Source organism: Cladosporium halotolerans (assembly GCF_011745625.1).
Source record: "Cladosporium halotolerans strain TM138-S3 chromosome Unknown Sca14, whole genome shotgun sequence".
Taxonomy (NCBI): Eukaryota; Fungi; Ascomycota; class Dothideomycetes; order Cladosporiales; family Cladosporiaceae; genus Cladosporium; species Cladosporium halotolerans.
Window position 1 is genome coordinate 428,776 of NW_027191465.1, and position 18,321 is coordinate 447,096.

The following is an 18,321-nucleotide window of genomic DNA, read 5'->3' on the forward strand; positions in this document are numbered from 1 at the left end:
GAAGCGATGGCAGCGTATTGCTGCTGCGAGACCGAGTGAGATTGCGGCGATGCTTGAGAGTGACGTCTAGTCTGGCATCCACCATCTGTCAAGCACAAGCACAAGCATAAACGCACCGGCGCCGCGGGACGCGCTAGAAACGGGACTAGCCTTGAGCGCGCGCACGCGTGCGGGCGAGTCCGCTGTTTACTGCCCTGTGCGCCCTGGTCCCGCCTTGCAAAGCCAAAGCAAGCACCCGGAATCTACAAACAACATTCGCTTCTTTAGGCGACTTGACGATCCCGACGACGACCCGGCCGGTACCAGACGAGGCGATCTTACCCATCTCGGCGAATGGACAATTGAGGACCGACTAGCTCACCCACGACCTCAGACTCCCACCAAACAACGACACCGCTCTCTCACCGCGGTCCCTCATTACAGGACCTTGCTCTGAATTCTACGCCACAAGCCCGCATTCCGCACCCTCTCGGCCACCATGGAGAACTACCAGAAAATGGAAAAGATCGGAGAGGGTACGAAGCTCCAGCCTCACCGCAGAATAGAAAGAGGCATGTCGGAAACAGCACGCTAACCCCACCCTTTTGCAGGCACGTACGGTGTCGTCTACAAGGCCCTCGATCTCACCACGCCGGAGCAGCGCATTGTCGCGCTCAAGAAGATCCGCCTCGAGGCCGAGGACGAGGGTGTCCCTTCCACCGCCATTCGCGAGATTTCCCTCCTCAAGGAAATGAACGACCCGAACATTGTGCGGCTCTATAACATTGTCCACGCCGACGGTCACAAGCTCTACCTTGTCTTCGAATACCTCGACCTGGATCTGAAGAAGTATATGGAGGCTCTGCCGGTTAGTCAGGGTGGGCGCGGAAAGCCTCTGCCCGAGGGTACCATGAACGGACGTCAGGGACACATGGGCTTGGGCCCGGAGATGGTAAGTTGGATACTGTGCTGTTGCGTAGGGGCAGGAGGGCACACATGCTGACCAATTATGCAGGTCAAGAAGTTCACTCTGCAGCTGCTGGAGGGCACCCGCTACTGCCACGCCCACCGCATTCTGCACCGTGACCTGAAGCCGCAGAACTTGCTCATCGACAAGGAGGGCAACCTCAAGCTGGCTGATTTCGGTCTCGCTCGCGCTTTCGGTGTGCCTCTTCGCACCTACACCCACGAAGTCGTCACTCTCTGGTATCGCGCCCCTGAAATTCTCCTCGGTGGTCGCCAATACTCCACCGGCGTCGACATGTGGTCCGTTGGCTGCATCTTCGCCGAGATGGCCACCCGCAAGCCTCTCTTCCCCGGTGACTCCGAAATCGACGAGATCTTCAAGATCTTCCGCATCCTCGGCACGCCCACCGAGGCCGACTGGCCCGGCGTCACTTCCTTCCCGGACTTCAAGAGTAGCTTTCCGAAGTGGGAGAGGAAGCAGGACGACGAGATCGTCAACGCGGACGGTGTCAAGGTCCTCGGCGAGAACGGCCTCGACCTCCTCGAGAGCATGCTCGTCTACGATCCGGCTGGCCGCATCAGCGCCAAGCAGGCCGTACATCACGCGTACTTCCAAGAGGGCGCGAGGACTCTGGGCGCGAGGCAGAATGGGTACCACTGAATGACAAATCATTGTACAACGAATGGTCCAGCGCAGCAACCTGCGTGTGGCCAGAGAACGAATGGCATGAAATGGCAGGCCGGGTGATCTTCATCACCATAATGGATCGGCTACAAGGGGCGAAGGGATGCGTTTCAAACATGGGAAGCAGAGGTGCGGTAAGGTAAGGCAAATTTTTCCTTGACCAGAGATAACCCCAAACGGTGCGAGGGCGCGGCGAATGAACTGCGCGCACCTCAATCCTTTCGTATGTTTACCATGGGGCTTGGACAAAGGGCATCGGGCTCGGCTTCGGCGTTTTTCTTTTTTCGGGACGGTATGAATGAATAGTGTTTTTATCCGAGCTGCATTCTACTTCGAATCCGGCAAATAGCTTTTGGCAATGCATGTGTATGACTTGGTAAGGTTTCCGGTTGCTCAGGATTCGTCATTTCGGTCGTTGCATGATGCGTCAGCGGAAACAGTCGCTCAGCGTGATGAATTCCACCAGTCACCAGTCACCAACCATCTCAAAGTCTGTGGCATTGCACAGCTTCCCCGGCGTGCCCGGCTCTCTCTGGTAATACCAGATTGCTAAATTCTGATAGCATATAGTTGCACTTCAAGTTCGAATCTAGATCACGGAGAGGCCCCTAAAACGCTGTCAGTAGTAGCGATCACCATATAGATAGATACTCTACCGTACTGCCATCCCTCCTAGACATCCTCAAATTGGTTTCTCGGCGGAGAGCCTATTAACAAGCAGGCCACAAACTTATAGACAACTGGTGGTCACAACGCCCAGCGTTTGGGCTTGCCACTGCTGACACGCATGGTGTCGGTGTTGGCATGCATTGCCCTCGGCGTTCTCGAATATACCTTAAATACTCGCTCAGTAGACATTGTCGAAGGTTTGATAGATCATTCAAGTACTATTCCGTTACACGCGCTGGGACTGGAAAAATGTGACGATCGATAGGTTAGTCGGTTCCATGCTTTTCATCTTCACGATATCTCACATGCGTGCATGAAGAAAGAACACATTTTGCCGAGCTGAATGCCCAACGCAATTGCCCCATGATGCGTACATTGTCGACATCGCCAGACACGCCTCAATAATACCGAAGCGCTCGCAACAAACATTTCTCGAAGATGGATTGAGCTAACTTGTTGGCGCAAACATTCAACTGATGGTCTTCTCTCAAAAAAACATTGAGTGAGCCTCGGTCCGTCTTGGGTACCTGCTCTACCCGCACAGTCGGTGTACAGGAGCGCAACTCGGTTTGTGATGGAGACGGCCACGGAAAATTGTAGCGTCGGCCCAGCGCAGTTCATCACAAAAGGTGCTCGACCTATCAATCGAACTAGCTCGACCTCGTCTTCGGAATACCTAGGTGGCATGTCGAGTTCGAAGTCACCTACACTATCAATACATCATCTCGAAACCATAATAAATTCTCTCAGCGTTCAAGCCCTCATCTCAACGCAGGCATGACATCTTGTTGCACATGAGTAACAACAGCTCACAAACCTGTTGAATTCCTCCGGTGGGTATTGCCACGGCCAAAGGCTGTTGTCATGGTGCTTGAAGATCCGATCGAGAGCTCCCTTCTTGTAGATGCGGTCTAGTCAGATGGCGCTTTATTTTTGCCGTATTGGAGAGAATCTCACAAGTTGTGCACTGGTGACGGCTTTGAATAACCCCAAGGCCCACCCTAACCCTAGCGTGATCCGGGCGCGGCGCGCCTCGTACGCGCCGTAACTCACATCTAGAGAAGCTAACCCTGTTAGGATCTCGCCGAAGGCCTTCGCCAACAGCTGCACAGAGAGCAAACGCACAAGGCGTCGACGCAGATGTACGGCAATTTGAAAAACATCAAGAACGGAAAGCATTTTCCGTTCGGATGTTGTCAGAAACGCATTCAGAAAAGCAGCAGGTTGAAAGCTTTGGCTTATCGCTTCATTTGTGTATTTTCAATCAATCTATTGCAGAACGTCAGCCGATCAATCAAAACAAGAAGGCTCTATCACCGATAGATTCTGACCTGTGATTGATTGACTAATGGTGTCCATCCCTGTGTACGGAATATTGAGATAGTGTGATCGGACTCAATGCTCGATGATGTGGAGAAACTAATCTACAGAGCAGAATGGAACGATCTAACCATGCTCAAGTCACCTGTCCACAATGACCACAGTGCCCATCCAGTGCCACCGACGAGTAGCGCCAAGAACGTCAGGCGCTTGAAGATAGCGATTAATGTCAGCTTCAATGCTGCCTCGAAGCGCTTGTTCAACGTGACGGCGTCGTTACCCCTGGGGAACTCGATTCCCGGATGAGGCACCTCGAGGAACTTGCACAGTGGATCCCAGCCCTCCTTCACGTTGTATTCGAGAAGTCTTTCAGGTGGCACGAGAGAACGCACATGCTCGTAATGCTTCTCATATCCCGATTTGGCGTTCCGCTCAAAATCGCCGTCGAAAAGGATCGACCATGAGCGCGCAAAGGCTGGCCGTGTCCAGCGGGAGTGCATGCGCAGGGCGTGGCCAACAGGGATCAGGCCTTTTGTTAACGGATGAGCGAACCGGCGTTCGCAGGTTTCGAGGCATGACCTGGATGTTTCGTTCCGTCAGTTGGTCATTTTCCTGGGGTATGTCGATCGCCACTCACTCACCTGTACCATGTGTCAAAGTTGCGATGAGTCAAGATCACTTTCGCTTCGGGGTACGCCTTTATCAGCTCGTCGGCGAACAAGATGGCGGGCATGTCAGAGACACCCTGACAGTGGCCAAGCAGCTTATCGAACTCTTCGCGACCGTAGGGCTTGCCTTTGCCATCGTACTTTGCCTCGAGAGCCTCCATCCACATCTCATTGTCTTTAGGATTGTTGAACAGGGGTTGCCAGCCATGATAGCACTCGTTGATGCCTAGGAGCCGGAGGGCATTGCTTGTTGCTACTTCAACGTCAGTTTTACGTTTCTTGATGTGTTGTGGCGTGTTTCTCACTGACATTCGGTACCAGTCCTGCCCATGCCGAGCATAAGGACCTTCATAGGTGTGCTTCTGTAGCCATATTTCTTGCGGTCAATGTTTGTCACCACACACTTGTAATCTGCAAAATGGGTAGGCTCAGCCATGTTGAGTGTTGAAGTACGATAAATCGATTTCGAAAGAGAACTTTCGTCTCTATCAAACCGAACTACCAATCGAGCCTTTCATCGGCCCCAAGACTCAGATGGCATAGGGTCTCCCAGAAAGCTGGGATCTTCCCGGGTCCAAGTGCATATGTCTAGCGAAAACGACCGGGGACCGCACCGGCGGCACTACTGCAGGTCTGTCACCACGCGTCTGGTTGAGCAGAAGTGTGATGGGCCATTGGATCCAGACACTTGGCCGGGTCACTGCCGCGAAGTTGTTGAGGGCTGCATTCAAGCAGCTATAGCCGGGTCTTGTGGGTCGGGCGGTCAAAGTCCGCTCTATGGTCGGTGAGACCGCACACGGTGGATCTCTGTAGATCGTCCAGATACGTAGGCGAGAAGCCAAATCTGCATCGACCATGTATGTTAGCAAGCGCCCCATAAGGCAAAGGCTGGGCGAGGTCCATAATAATGCCGTCGGCAAAGGTGATGAAAAAGTGGGGCGTGATCGGCGCGGCTAATGCCAAAGCAACTCAAATGTAACCTCTGTTTCGCATTCCGATTACATAGAGCGTATGCACTGGACATTCCCCAACAATATCGCGTCAGGATTGAGTGGCTGGTATCCATGCGGCTTGTGTCGGGCGGCATGCGTAATTTTTGAACGCCTGTAACGGTATCTCTAAGGTCATGAACAAAATTGGTGCTATACCATCGCCTTAGGACTATCTACAGGTGATTGTTGATTAAAGAGCGTGCTGGCTGACCTGCTTTAGACAGAAGAGACTAGCGAGCATAGCTATTGAGTCACCCAGATAGGAGAGGTTTTGACGCCTGCGTCTCGGAAACGGTGGCGATCACCGCATTCCCGTCTTGCGGTACCGTGCTCACCAGACATCCAATGGCCTTGCTGTCAGACGTAGGATGCCATTTGTTTTGAGCATCACCGTGGTCCAGTGATCAGCCTCCACTGTCTTCTCTGGCCCGGGAGACCATTCAAACTTGCCCACCAGGCCTGCGAGAAAGATCAAGATCTCATAGTGTGCAAACTTCTGGCCAATGCAGCTTCGCGCTCCGTGCGAGAAGGTCGAGAAGCAGTACCGATCTTTCGAGCCGCCGTAGGCCTTCGCCTCAGCGCTGCCGAGCCAGCGTTCTGGAATGAACTCTCCCGCAGTCGGGCCCCAGTTCTCTTTGGACCTGTTCATGAGGTAGAGACTGACCACGAGCGGCGTACGGGCTGGGATGGCCTGCCCGCACACCACCGTCTTCTCGGGAGAGACGCGAGTCTGCCTTGGCACAGGGCCCCAGAAGCGAAGTGATTCTTTGACCACCGCCTCCAAGTACTCCATAGAGTCAACTTTTGCCGGGTCGATTGGCGTGTCTGACCCAGGACTGGGCATGTTGGCGCGGATCTCCTCACGAAGCCTTTGCTGACGCTCAGGATCTTTCGACAATTCATAGAGAGTCCAACCGAGAGCCAGAGCGGAGGCCTCGTGGCCAGCAGCCAGGACAGCCATGCACTGGGAAACCATATCCTCCGTCGTAGCGAACTTTGGGGAAGCCAAGAGGACGCTCAGGATGTCCTTTTGTGCCTCTTTCTCAGCAGTGCTCTCGCTCTCACGTTTCTTGATGACCTCCCGAGTAGCACAGCGGATCGTTTGGATGCACGCTTTGGCATCGCGGTTACGCTTCATCGGAAGGTTGAACAAGATGCGTATGGGTACGATCTGTGCAAGGATCTTGATCAAAGCAGCGCTACCACTCGGTAGAAAAGCAGTACGGTAATTCCGGACCAGCTCAGACTGGGGCTCTTCAATCGAGTTGAAGTCGAAGCCAAATCCTGCGAGTGCAATGGCATCCAGCGTGCCGCGAGAGACCCAGTCATCGACCTCAATGAGCTTGGCCGATTTGCCACAGAAGGAATCCAGTGAACCGAGTAGCTCCACAGTCTTCTTCCAAAACGTTGGATACATGTCCTTGAGCTGTCGATGCTTGAAGCCAGGCTGCATTTCCTTGCGCTGTGAGGCATGCTCAGAACCCTCGGCGGCGAAGATACCACCTCCGGTCAGGCGACATAAGATGGCTTTGGCGGCTGGTGGCCGAGAGTAGGTCTTCGTATCGCCAGAGTGGACGACTCTCGTTCCGTCCGTGGTAGTCAACAGAACTCTCTCGCCGTTCAGAAGACCAAAATAGCGAATCATGCCATTGTTAGGGACCGTCTCCGCCCACTGTACAAAGTCCAGGCTATTCGGTTCAATGAACAGGCGTTGCAGCAGCGGTTTCTGTGGCGCGCATGGTAGACCGCGGAGGCTGCTGAAGCGAGGGCGTAGTGCGATTCTGTAAACTAGGTATATGGGCGTGAGAGTGGCAATGCATGCAAGAACAATAAGAATGTAGCCCTGCACGAACGCAATAGCTTGATACACTGAAGTAGCCATCTTTGCAGAAGAAGTCGTCGTTGCAGAGTTTCACTTTCAACAACAGGCTGCATTCCAGACTCGGACATGGGAGAAGTCACTACTATCTTACCGCTACGCACAGTCACACCAGTCCTTATCCGCTGAGACTGATCGTCGGAGCGGACACTTTGTTTGACTTTTTGCTCTGAGCTAGGCATATTCGCTGGGTGGGTCGAAGCTCAGCCATAAGGTGCATTGGCCCGACGCGACATGACCCACCTGCACTTGCAGGTGAATCAATCTCAACCCCCGATCCACATTCACATGTCTTGAGATGGTTGGGCTCGAGTACGTTGGTCAGCAGCTGAGCTCTGACAGGGCCCTTGTGGATTTAGGGTGTCATGCATGGTAAGGTTCATCGAACAGATGGCCGGTAGTGGGACGGAGATGGTGATGAAACAAGATCTAGGAGTGACTTGCGAAATTGCTCGGAAGGCGTTGCTCAGTAGCTTGAAGGCATCTTTTGCACGCAATTCACAGCCCTGCGCAGGAGTATCTTTGCAAGAAGTCCATTTGTAGCACCATGGTATTACCTCTCGACTCGATTAGGGTCATTGCCCTTGTCGCTATCTTTGCTTCGACATTGTTCAAGACCTTCCAGGGAATAATACGCCACAGAAGAGCTCAGGCATTTGCGGAAGCGCATGGCTGCGAGCCTGCGCCCAAGAGAAGACAGAAGTGGTATTACTTTGGTGCAGACACCTTGGTGGAAAGTTATCGTCACAAAAAGCAGTTTCATTACCTCGAGCTCCTGCAACAGAACTTCACAGAATACGGCCTGACATACACCTCATCGGTTCTCGGGACGTCGAAGCTGACTACCATCGATCCGGCAAACGTCGAAGCGATCCTTAAGACTCAATGGAGCGACTTCCTGGCACGTCCGGCTCGCAAAATCCCGCTCGATGGTTTGGTCGGCCCTGGCATTCTCACCGCCGACGGAAACCTTTGGTCTACTCATCGCAAGTTGATGCAGCCGAGCTTCAAGCGAAAGAGTCTCGAGGACTTCGGCCTGTATGATGAGCACTTCGAGCGACTTCTGCAGCATTTTCCGACGCCTGGGCAAGTGATAGATCTCCAGAATTTGTTCTTTGGGTTCACCCTCGACACATCGACGCAGCATCTCTTCGGCTGTAGCAGCGGGACTCTGGCACCAAGCTCGGTGGTATCGCCAGAGCCAGCGCTTGCTGGAGCGTTCGACAGATCACAACGCGCTGCTGTTGAAAAATTCGCCTTGGGATGGGCTGACCGTTTCCGTCCTCAGCTCCAGTACTGGAGAGACACCAGCCGCGTGCATCGGTTTGCTGACCGGTACGTTAAGCTAGCGCTGCAAAGAAAGCGCGACAACAATGACGCGTCCTTGGAGAAACAAGAGAGCAAAGGCACCAGTGAAGGCAGCGCGTCCGCATCTCTTCCGCGTGCTCGGTTGAACTTCTTGGACGAGCTTTGTGAGCGCACTCAGAATCACGACGACATCCGCAAAGGCGCGCTGCACATGCTGGTCGCCGGCAGAGACAGCACCGCAAGTCTTCTCAGTAACCTTTGGTTCATGCTCGCCAGAGATAAGAGGGTTTGGCACAAGCTCAAGGAGGAGGTGGATGCGCTCCAGGGCGCCCAGCCAGGCTCCGAGAATCTGAGAGATATGACCTATCTGAGGTTTTGCATCAACGAATGTGAGTGTCCGTCCGAGCCACCTCAGATTTACAGGACTGACTAGCAACACAGCTCTTCGTTGCCATCCGGCCATACCGTGGTCACTCCGAGCCGCAGGCCAAGATACTACACTTCCTTCGGGAGGCGGTTCAGATCAGAAATCTCCAATTTTCGTCAAAGCCGGGACAACAGTGCTGATCCCACTGTACTGCCTTCACCGGCGGGTCGAATTCTGGGGCGCAGATGCTGACCGCTTCTATCCTGAGCGGTGGGAGGACGCGAAGCCTGGGTGGTCCTACATCCCTTTCTTGGCTGGACCGCGGATGTGTCTCGGCTACCAGTTTGCGATCAACACGGCGTCTTACGTGACAGTCCGTATGATACAGGAGCTTGAGTCAATTTCGCCTGCAGCAGAAGGCCCGTGGAAAGAAGAGCTGGGCCTCTCCATGGCCTCTGCGGACGGTGTGCATGTGCGCTTGGCGTACAGGAAGGATAAGGCGAGTGCCGTTCCACATATGTAAAGAGATTCGAGAGAGAGCGTATGCAGCTACGAGATAGTCCGTCCGCGGTGATACCCTCTGCAAAGACCGTTGGGCCCAAGATCCCGGTTCCACTCGTTCAACCATAGACTTGTGCATGTGGTTTTACGATTAGTACGGACCTTCGCAGTCTCCTACAGAAATAGGTCACATGTGGTAATACGATTACCCATCGATTGTCGAGACTGAATTCCACGCGGAGAGTTGTAATTCAATTAAAGAAGAACACGTCGTAGTTCGGAGCCGCGATGGTCCAATGCATGGTCGTACGAAGATCGAACGCAAGTATAGGAGTGGATTAGGTCGCATTAGCCGCGACAAAATCTTGCGGCAGCGTGGAGCCAGATGTATTACGTCGAAGTCGAAGAGACGACGTTGAAACATCGGACCCTTGATTCCCGCGCCACGGCCGTGGGACCACGGCCAACGGAGTTGAGTGCGCTGGCATGTGGGGTCTCCTTTTGAGCTTGTGAGACAAGCTTTGACTCCCTGCCTCGCCTGGGCACAGACTCCAGTCTAGCGATCGCACCGAGTATCTTGATGCCGTCTTCTTGCAATTGCCTTTTTGGGCCTCTGATATCAGACGTCGCGCAGACTTCTTCGTATCCACATGTGCAGTGCAATGATGCATCTCCTGCATATGGGCGGCGTCAAGCCAGCGGCTGATGGTGCCCTCTCGCACACCGTCAGGCGACCCGCAGCGGTCCTCACAGAGCGTACGCGAAAAGGCCGCACCGAAGAAGTTCATGGTGGTATTCGAAGGTATCTTAGTTTCTGAAAGGAAGGTCTTGTTCAATCAAAATTCTTGCTAAGATGATCCTCGAGCATTTACCTGAGCAGTTGTCCAACGACCGCCGGAGCCTCGCCGCTGTTGCTGCGGTGTCAGTGGTTGTGTGTGCTCTGGCAATTCACTTCTTTTCCTCGCCGTATACAGCATTTTGGCGCTCATGCTCATGGGTTGGCTTACGCCACAAACTATTTCCCAAGACGAGAGCTGGACTCGATGCCATCAGGAACACTCGGGGTCTGGTTGAGAAAGGCTATAAACAAGTGAGCGTACATGAGCTTTTCTTCACTCTCTTATATCATGCTGACGCGATGCCTAGTTCTCAAAGAATAACATTCCATTCGTGCTGCCCAAGTTTGGCAATGCTCATTTGGTGATCTTACCTGGATCTCAGGCCCGCGAGCTGATTCGCAAACCTGACAATGAGGTCGACTTACATGTTATGCATTATGAGCAACTCGCTTCACTTTACACATCGAGGAAAGAGGTCTACACTCGGCCACTCCATCTTGGAGTCGTCCGCAGACAGTTGACTCGGAAGTTGCCTCTTCTCGCAGATGATCTCTATGATGAAGTCAAGGCATCGTTCGATTCGCTATGGGCTGTTTCAAAGGGCAATACATGCAACGTTCTGGTGTATCGAAGCTGCATCAAGGTCGTCAGTCGGGCAGCTAACAAAATCTTCACTGGCATCGAGCTGTGCCATTCAGCGGAGTTTCTGGAAAACTCCTGGCAATACACAATGGCTGTCTTCACAGCGGCAGCACATTTCAACCTCGTACCAAAATGGGTACGGCCATTCGTTGCCCCGTACCTCACAAGACATATCCGGAAGCATCTGAAAGCTTGTCTGCGTGTTGCACGTCCTGTCATCGAACAGAGGATACGCAGACTGCAAGCCGCACGCGCGGCGAAGGACGAATCTGCGAAGGATGAATATGTATGATCTCCCAACTTTGAACACATTCGCTCGAATCTCTGGGCAATTCTCTAACTATACTTGACAGCACGATGGCCTGCAATGGGTTATTCTCGAGAGTCTTGATCAAGGTCACTTGTCTGACCTCGATCCTGAGATTGTCTGCCGCCGTATACTCGCTTTGAACATGGTTGCAATACACACTACGAGCATAGCCATTACCAACACCTTGTTCGATCTGTACTCATCGTCCGACGCATCCGACTTTATCTTTGGTCTCCGCCAGGAGTGCGATCAAGCCCTTTCTGCTCATGGAGGCAAATGGACGAAAGCTGCTGTCGATCAGTTAAACAGGGTTGACTCTGCCATCAAAGAGTCCATGCGGCTTTCAGTCCGTGTCGTCGGCATGCATCGAATGGTAATACCTACATTCACAACTGCGCGACTAACCGAACGCTGACCATAACGCGCCAGGTCACCGCTCCGAATGGCGTCGACTTCTGCGACAACTTTCACGTCCCGTTTGGCGTCCGAGTAGCCTTACCCAACCATCCTATCCAACGCGATCCAGACAACTACCCTGAACCAGACAGATACAATGCATTCCGCTTCTCTGAGCTCCGCGGCGCTTTACCTGCCACTAGCAATGAAGAGGGTTCTACGCAGGGCTCCGCATACCTGAAGCAACGACAACAAGGCCTTGTGACGCCCAACGACGCTTTCTTAGCATGGGGCCATGGGCGCCACGCTTGTCCCGGTCGCTTCTTCGCGGCTCACTTGATGAAGCTGATGCTTGCTCACGTTGTTACAAACTATGACGTGCGGCCCCAGAAGACGCCGCAGCCGCTGATGAGGAATGAGTTTACTATTCCCGACCCTACTGCCGTGTTTGAAGTCAAGCAGCGGGCCAAGTGAGCGAATCATGAATGATGGCGGAGAATAGATGTAGTAGGCATATCAGCGAGCTTTCACAGCAGACATCCTGTACATAGACAATGATACCTTATCTACTATGAGCGAATGCAGATTGGGCCTTAAATATGAAGCATGATCGTATCTAGGTTTCTCTGCCCCTGGGCAGGTAGGACGCCGTTGATCATATGCCATTCCGGGGTGTTTCGTTCCCTCACTCAGCCCGTATCGCTCCCTGCTTTGTCACCCGAGGATATTCGTACTTGCCATCTAGCAATTGTTGCGCAGCGTCGTACCACCTGAGCAGCACGCTGAGACTGCCACCTCCACTAGGTCCCGGCAACCAGTTCTGCATCCAATTAGTCGGCGGAGCCACATCTGCCGGTTGGACTAGGATTTGGAAAGGTCCATCGTCCTCCGCACTGGCATCGGGTCCGTAGACAGGCTTGCCAGATGGGAACGCGATGTCGCTTCTATCGCCAATCTTATAAATTTTGCGAGGGTTCTCAATAAGGAAGCCTTCTGAGTTGTAGGCGGTCAGGCTCCAGAACCCCAGGCCTTGAAGCGGCGGCCTTCTGGAGAACGTGTAGATATAGCTCTCATCGGGTCCTATATGTAAGGCTTGCCCTTCCAACGGCCGAGAAGGCGTCCCGTCGCTCCAACTAGGATAGACCGCGCTGGGTGACGTGAGCATCAAGTAGCCGGTGAACGCAATTTGCATGCGCAGACTATAGTCCTCTCCGAAGTTCCCTGCGATATCAGGTCGCAACACGGACCAGCCATGGTTCACATTTTGCAGGGCATCTTCGCCCGCTTTGGTTGCAGAGGCCGTAGCGGCGCGGTTTGCAGCGTCCATGTCGACACCAGAGTTCGTGGCATTATCGCTAAAGCCCGCAATCGCCAGCGTTTCTTGGACGGTAAGTCCGTTTGCCAGCTTGCCGGGTGTATCTCCTTCGTCTAGTTGGCACAGGAGCTGCAATGCCTCTTCTGCCTTCGTCGGGGCACTTGCACTCCAGTTGATGGTACTGGCGCTTGTTAAGGTACGCTCACCCGACTCTAGAGGCCTCGGGATGGTGGTTGACGAAGTAGCGTTCTGCAGCGCGTGGATGCTATCAAGGTTGTCGCCATCCACCAGCCAACGAACAAGTACGTGACCGACAGTTGTGGGCGACCACAAACGCGTTTCAGAAGGTGCCGCGGAGTATCTGCTCGCTCCGACGGCGGTATTGTTGGCTAATGTATGGCTCAGGCGGACCCTTTTGGTAGAGCCGTAGTCTTCCTTCCCCACAACAGCGAAATTGTTTCCGTATAGATCATGAAACGAGAATAGCGCGTACTGACTCTCCGGGATATTAGGAATGCCGACGATCAGATCCTGCCGGGAGACGTCGAACATGACCGTGGAGTAAAGCGTGTCCACATTTGGCTTCACGACGGATTGATCCGCCGGCATCTTGAGCTGACGAGCATGGCCGATGTTGTTGATGGGCAATCTCGGCGATAAAGCAAGATATGTTTTCTTATAAGCAAGCAGCGGGTACGCATACACAAGAGCCAGCTCTGCCGCTTCTTGTACTGTGAGGTTGCTTTCCGCTGCCGCTCTGTCTGGCAGCATGCTAAGAATTGATGCAATGGTACTGAGCCACGGCAGGTACATTCCGATGTGAAAGTTGATGTGAAATTGACCAGTTTAGACTCCTCACATGCGACGGTCGGTCAAACATCAATGGCCACGTGATCTGAGCGGCGAGGCGAAGGGTAGAGGACTTACACCATGTCCAATCGCGGATGGCAGTGATGTTTTCCGATCACTTCATTGCCCGCGCTCGGTGGGTGATTGCACCGCATTGGCGAATTCCATGACCCACAATGCGTCATGACGGTCCTGCATCTGTATGGGTCTCGGCAAAGTCTCGCAAGTGGGTGTATTCGGTGAGACTCTCATATGGATATCATCGAGCGGGTTCAGGTAGCCGACCTGTGAGTTGCAATGGCACGGACAGCACTAAGAACGTGCACCGCTGTGCTTAAGCTTTTAGCTCGGGGATATGGGCCCGAGAGATAGAGTTTGGATCTCGGAGGCCAATCCTTTCTTTACTAAAAGCGGTCGTTGCAACAAAAAACGATCTCTCATAACCCGGTGGGCGGGCCCGCAGCGGGTCTCAACATGAGCGGTGGGAATGTCAGACGTATGCGCGTCTTATTGCTGCATGATCTGCGCTCAGAGCTTTGAGCATAGACAAAGTCAATAGCATGTCCCTGAAAAGCTTACTTCACCGCAGTCCCGCAAATCACATTCGCAGTGTCTAAGTGATATGTTGCAAGGGCTTAATACGGGCCTATTTTCATTCTGGTTCCACTCGCCCAATTATAGGCGAGCAGCGTCGCGTCCTAACCTTTTACGATTTTCTCGAATCTCCCATTCCAGGTGGGACACAGTGAAGATCTTCTCAACAACTACAGAGACCTCATCCATATCGTCGCCCCTCAGCTCGGCCTCTTGCACGGCCTCTGGACCGCCCAGAGCGAGCTGGTTAGTTCGTAAAGCTTGTGTCCCTGCGATTTGCCAGCCAGCTCGATCGTAGAACTCTAGCAGCCTTTTCTGGTGGCGCCCACTTTTCACGTCGCCGCGGAATCGTGCCACGGGCGGAGGATCGCTGTGGGCGGATAGCAATGATGACAGCAGCCACTGATCACGACTCAGGACAAGATGCGCGAAAAGTCGTCGGTCGCCTCGAACTTCGGGAATGTGAAACAGTGAGCCGCCGTGAAAGCGCTGCTCTTCGCAGTCCGGACGATTTGGGGGAACGCGCGAGCCAGGAAGAGATAGGAAATGCTCGGATGGCACAGGGCCTGTGTTGACAGCCATTCCCAGCGGTTTGCCATGTGCCATGATCAGGTCACTTCGCCAACGAGGCTCTGCTCTCGTTATGATCGAGCCTTCCGCTTTTGAGACTCCAAATGCTATGTGAATGATCCTTTGTGCATCTGAATGAAGGTTGGCCAGTAGGAATCCGATCGGGCAGCGACTTCGTCGTATTTGTCTGTGAAAGATTCCGGGCTCTCGCGCAACGATTGTAGACGGAGGCTGCGGAAAATCGATGCGAACGTCTCGAGTGCAGGCTGTTGGATGGGCGGCTGCAGCACGTGTATGTCCAGATCTTGAAGTACGTTTGCCATCGTATAAACTTTTGAAATTTTTGTAAGACTATCGAGTCAGTGGAGAGTAGCGCTCCAAGTTTTGTTATCTCTGTTAGCCAAAGGTAGAAAAGGAAGCGTGAGCCCCACAGCAGCCATGCACGCAGACCTGCGATATTAATTTAGCGTCACTCGGCGGTGGCCATCCTTCATGAGTTGTATCGATTTAGGTCATTTGCATTGCTGCTGTGTGGTCCGGCAGCTGCTCAGAATGATTCGCAACATCTCGATCTCAGGAAGATGAGAGCATGCGGTGGCATGCGGTGAAATTGTGTTTCTGCGGCACGCCGAATCGAAGCGGGCTTTCCAAACTCTTACCACAGATGGACTCGTCTAGGAATACATTGTGACGAGCTGGATGACTTGTCGCCCTTATCATCAATAGACAGATGCCTTCAGGCCTGAGCAATAGTACGTAGATTCTGGAGTTCTGAGGGCGCAGCTGATAGACGCGCCGGCAACCGAGCCAGCTGCGACTGTTCAGAGTCGCTCATCCAGGCAATGTGCTGCTGCGTGCTTGAGGTGATCAACTGCCGTCACGATTTCCCTTAGTGAGCTTTGTTTTGAAGCGCAGTGGTGGAGAGTGCGGAAGCAGGACGCGACGCGCTCCGTCGTTTGCTGCCGACGTTTGGTGGTGGCTCCACAGCGGAATTCCAGCTGCCATCAGAAGCACGAGAAGTCCACCCACCTCGACCGGGTCAGCATATCACTGCATCGTATAATGTGTGCGTCGGCAGTCGAGGCGGGATTAGGTGTTGCTGAGCGCAAGATGTCCCGTTGAAAGTGCCGTGATGGGATGCTCAACCCCGCAGCGATCTCCCCACGTTGCTGCTTCGGAGTCCCCATGTCCCTGGATCCGAGTCCGAAGATGCCGATACCCTCGCCGTGTCGAACCCATGGAGTCGGTCCATAGGATACAAGAAGGTAGGTGTGATCAGACGCTCCAATGAGTCTCTCTTCTCCTATAACTCGCCTCCCCTAAGTCCCTCTCTACTCCACTCCCTGCTCCCTTGGGACTGCCAACACGCCGAGACGAGCGCATAACATCCAACAGCTCACCGCTCACCAAGGTGATACGGCCGTTTCCAGTACACACAAACCACTTCCAGAGACTCGGTCTGAACTCGATATTGGCGAAGACGGCAATGCAGTACCACCTCAACGGCTTCGGCGGCTGCGAAGACCCGCTCAAGTACCAATTCGAAGGCACCCAAGAGCCCGACTTCCAATCATCCCTACCTTCCGAAGTCGATGTCCTCATTGTAGGCGCCGGACCAGCAGGCCAGCTGTTAGGCGCGCAGCTGGCCCAGTTCCCCAATATTACCACCCGAATAGTCGAACCGAAGCCGGGGCCATTGCAGCAAGGCAACGCCGACGGCCTACAATGCCGGACCATAGAGATCTTCGAGGCGTTTGGGTTCAGCGAGAGGGTATTGAAGGAGGCATATTGGGTGATGGAGACGACGTTTTGGAGCCCTACGGAAGATGGCAAAGGTCTGAGACGGACGGGCAGGATACGGGATACAGAAGAAGGGCTGAGCGAGTTTCCCCATGTCATCTTGAATCAGGCGAGGATGCACGGGATGTGGCTGGATGCTATGAAGTGGTCGCCGACGCGGCTGGAACCAAGCTATAGCCGCAAATTGGCGAGCCTCGAGATACCTGAGGAGGGACCTGTGGACGTGCTTGTGGAGCGACAGGACGAAGGAAAGAAGGGGGAGAAAGAGCATATCAGAGCCAAATACGTGGTTGGCTGTGACGGAGCCCGCAGCGTCGTACGTCAGTCGCTTCGTCTAGAGATGAAGGGCGATTTTGCCAACCAAGCATGGGGCGTCCTGGATGCTCTCGTAGAGACCGACTTTCCTGACCTCAGGCTCAAGTCTGCCATACACTCCGCGGAAGAAGGCAGTATATTGATCATACCTCGAGAAGGTGGCTACTTGGCCAGGTTTTACATCGAGCTCGACAAGTTGAAACAAGACGAGCGCATCTCGAGCAAGAACGTCACGGCTAACGTACTCGTCGACCGCGCCCAGCGAATCTTCAAGCCCTACAAGTTCGAAGTCAGGCATATCGGCCATTGGAGTGTCTACGAGGTCGGACAGCGACTCACAAATCATTTCGACGATGTAACTCCTGCCGATCGCGACACAAAATCCCCGCGCGTTTTCATCGCCGGAGATGCATGCCATACTCACAGCGCAAAGGCAGGCCAGGGCATGAACGTGTCAATGAACGATACCTACAACCTAGGCTGGAAGCTGGCATCCGTGCTCCACGGCAATGCAAGTCCTGCGCTCCTGCACACCTACTCTGCCGAACGCCAAAACATCGCTCAGCACTTGATCGACTTCGACCGCGAAATCTCCCGCCAATTCGCCGCAAAACCCAAAGCGAAGGCCGCTTCCAACGGCAGTGATGATGACAAGAACTCCGTCGACCCGGCCGTCTTCCAAGACTACTTCACGCGCCAGGGCCGCTTCATGGCCGGCCTAGAAACGCACTACAAGCCCTCCATGATCATTGCATCGAACACCAAGCACCAGTACCTAGCCACCGGCTTCCCGATCGGCGAACGCTTCCACTCAGCCCAAGTTCTCCGCCTCTCAGACGCCAAACCCGTCCAGCTCGGGCACGTCATGAAAGCCGACGGACGCTGGCGCGTAGTGCTCTTCGGCTCCGACGCAGACGCGCCTCTGGGCCCTTCGTCGCAGATGATCAAGACGTGCAAGTGGCTCGAGAACACTCTGATCCCGCGCTTCACTCCAGAGAAGGCCGACATCGACGCGATCTTCGACGTGCGCGCCGTATTCCAGCAAGAGCGGAAAACGCTCGACGTCTCCGACTTGCCGGAGGTGCTGCTGCCGCACAAGGGCAAGTTTAGGATCCAGGACTATGAGAAAGCGTTCACGGACGAGCCGTCTTATAATTTTGGATTTGGAGACTTCTACAAAAGCCGAGGTGTGAGCAAAGAGGGATGCATCGTGGTTGTCAGGCCAGACCAGTACGTCAGTGCTGTGCTGCCGTTGGGCGAAGAGGCGTTTGCACCGATGGAGGAGTTCTTCGGCGGCTTCATGATTGAGACTGAGAGGCGGACCAATGGACACTGATAGAGAAGAGTTTTGTTCAAA

The 18,321-nt window shown here is 53.9% G+C and overlaps 7 protein-coding genes across 7 annotated transcripts; 4 read left to right on the forward strand and 3 right to left on the reverse strand.

Annotated features, from left to right (window-relative positions):
- Positions 1-224: 224 nt before the first annotated feature.
- On the forward strand, positions 225-2,010 carry nimX (Cyclin-dependent kinase 1). The gene is made up of 3 exons (XM_069373912.1): positions 225-515; positions 591-931; positions 995-2,010. The coding sequence occupies exons 1-3, from the start codon at positions 479-481 to the stop codon at positions 1,604-1,606; spliced, it is 990 nt and encodes a 329-aa protein (XP_069229697.1). The 5' UTR covers positions 225-478; the 3' UTR covers positions 1,607-2,010.
- Positions 2,011-3,683: 1,673 nt separating this feature from the next.
- On the reverse strand, positions 3,684-5,140 carry WHR41_05308 (uncharacterized protein). Its single transcript, XM_069373913.1, has 3 exons — positions 4,597-5,140; positions 4,261-4,540; positions 3,684-4,198 (listed from the first exon to the last, which is right to left on the reverse strand). The coding sequence occupies exons 1-3, from the start codon at positions 4,721-4,723 to the stop codon at positions 3,724-3,726; spliced, it is 882 nt and encodes a 293-aa protein (XP_069229704.1). The 5' UTR covers positions 4,724-5,140; the 3' UTR covers positions 3,684-3,723.
- Positions 5,141-5,610: 470 nt separating this feature from the next.
- On the reverse strand, positions 5,611-7,161 carry WHR41_05309 (uncharacterized protein; the record flags this gene model as incomplete). The annotated part of the gene is made up of 1 exon (XM_069373914.1): positions 5,611-7,161. The coding sequence occupies one exon, from the start codon at positions 7,159-7,161 to the stop codon at positions 5,611-5,613; it is 1,551 nt and encodes a 516-aa protein (XP_069229705.1).
- A 544-nt stretch (positions 7,162-7,705) lies between these two features.
- On the forward strand, positions 7,706-9,356 carry WHR41_05310 (uncharacterized protein; the record flags this gene model as incomplete). The annotated part of the gene is made up of 2 exons (XM_069373915.1): positions 7,706-8,855; positions 8,908-9,356. The coding sequence occupies 2 exons, from the start codon at positions 7,706-7,708 to the stop codon at positions 9,354-9,356; spliced, it is 1,599 nt and encodes a 532-aa protein (XP_069229588.1).
- A 646-nt stretch (positions 9,357-10,002) lies between these two features.
- Positions 10,003-12,122, forward strand: WHR41_05311 (uncharacterized protein). Its single transcript, XM_069373916.1, has 4 exons — positions 10,003-10,424; positions 10,481-11,101; positions 11,169-11,498; positions 11,555-12,122. The coding sequence occupies exons 1-4, from the start codon at positions 10,188-10,190 to the stop codon at positions 11,993-11,995; spliced, it is 1,629 nt and encodes a 542-aa protein (XP_069229587.1). The 5' UTR covers positions 10,003-10,187; the 3' UTR covers positions 11,996-12,122.
- An 84-nt stretch (positions 12,123-12,206) lies between these two features.
- WHR41_05312 (uncharacterized protein) lies at positions 12,207-13,649 on the reverse strand (the record flags this gene model as incomplete). Its single annotated transcript, XM_069373917.1, has 1 exon — positions 12,207-13,649. The coding sequence occupies one exon, from the start codon at positions 13,647-13,649 to the stop codon at positions 12,207-12,209; it is 1,443 nt and encodes a 480-aa protein (XP_069229590.1).
- Positions 13,650-16,335: 2,686 nt separating this feature from the next.
- Positions 16,336-18,300, forward strand: WHR41_05313 (uncharacterized protein; the record flags this gene model as incomplete). Its single annotated transcript, XM_069373918.1, has 1 exon — positions 16,336-18,300. The coding sequence occupies one exon, from the start codon at positions 16,336-16,338 to the stop codon at positions 18,298-18,300; it is 1,965 nt and encodes a 654-aa protein (XP_069229589.1).
- Positions 18,301-18,321: the final 21 nt, after the last annotated feature.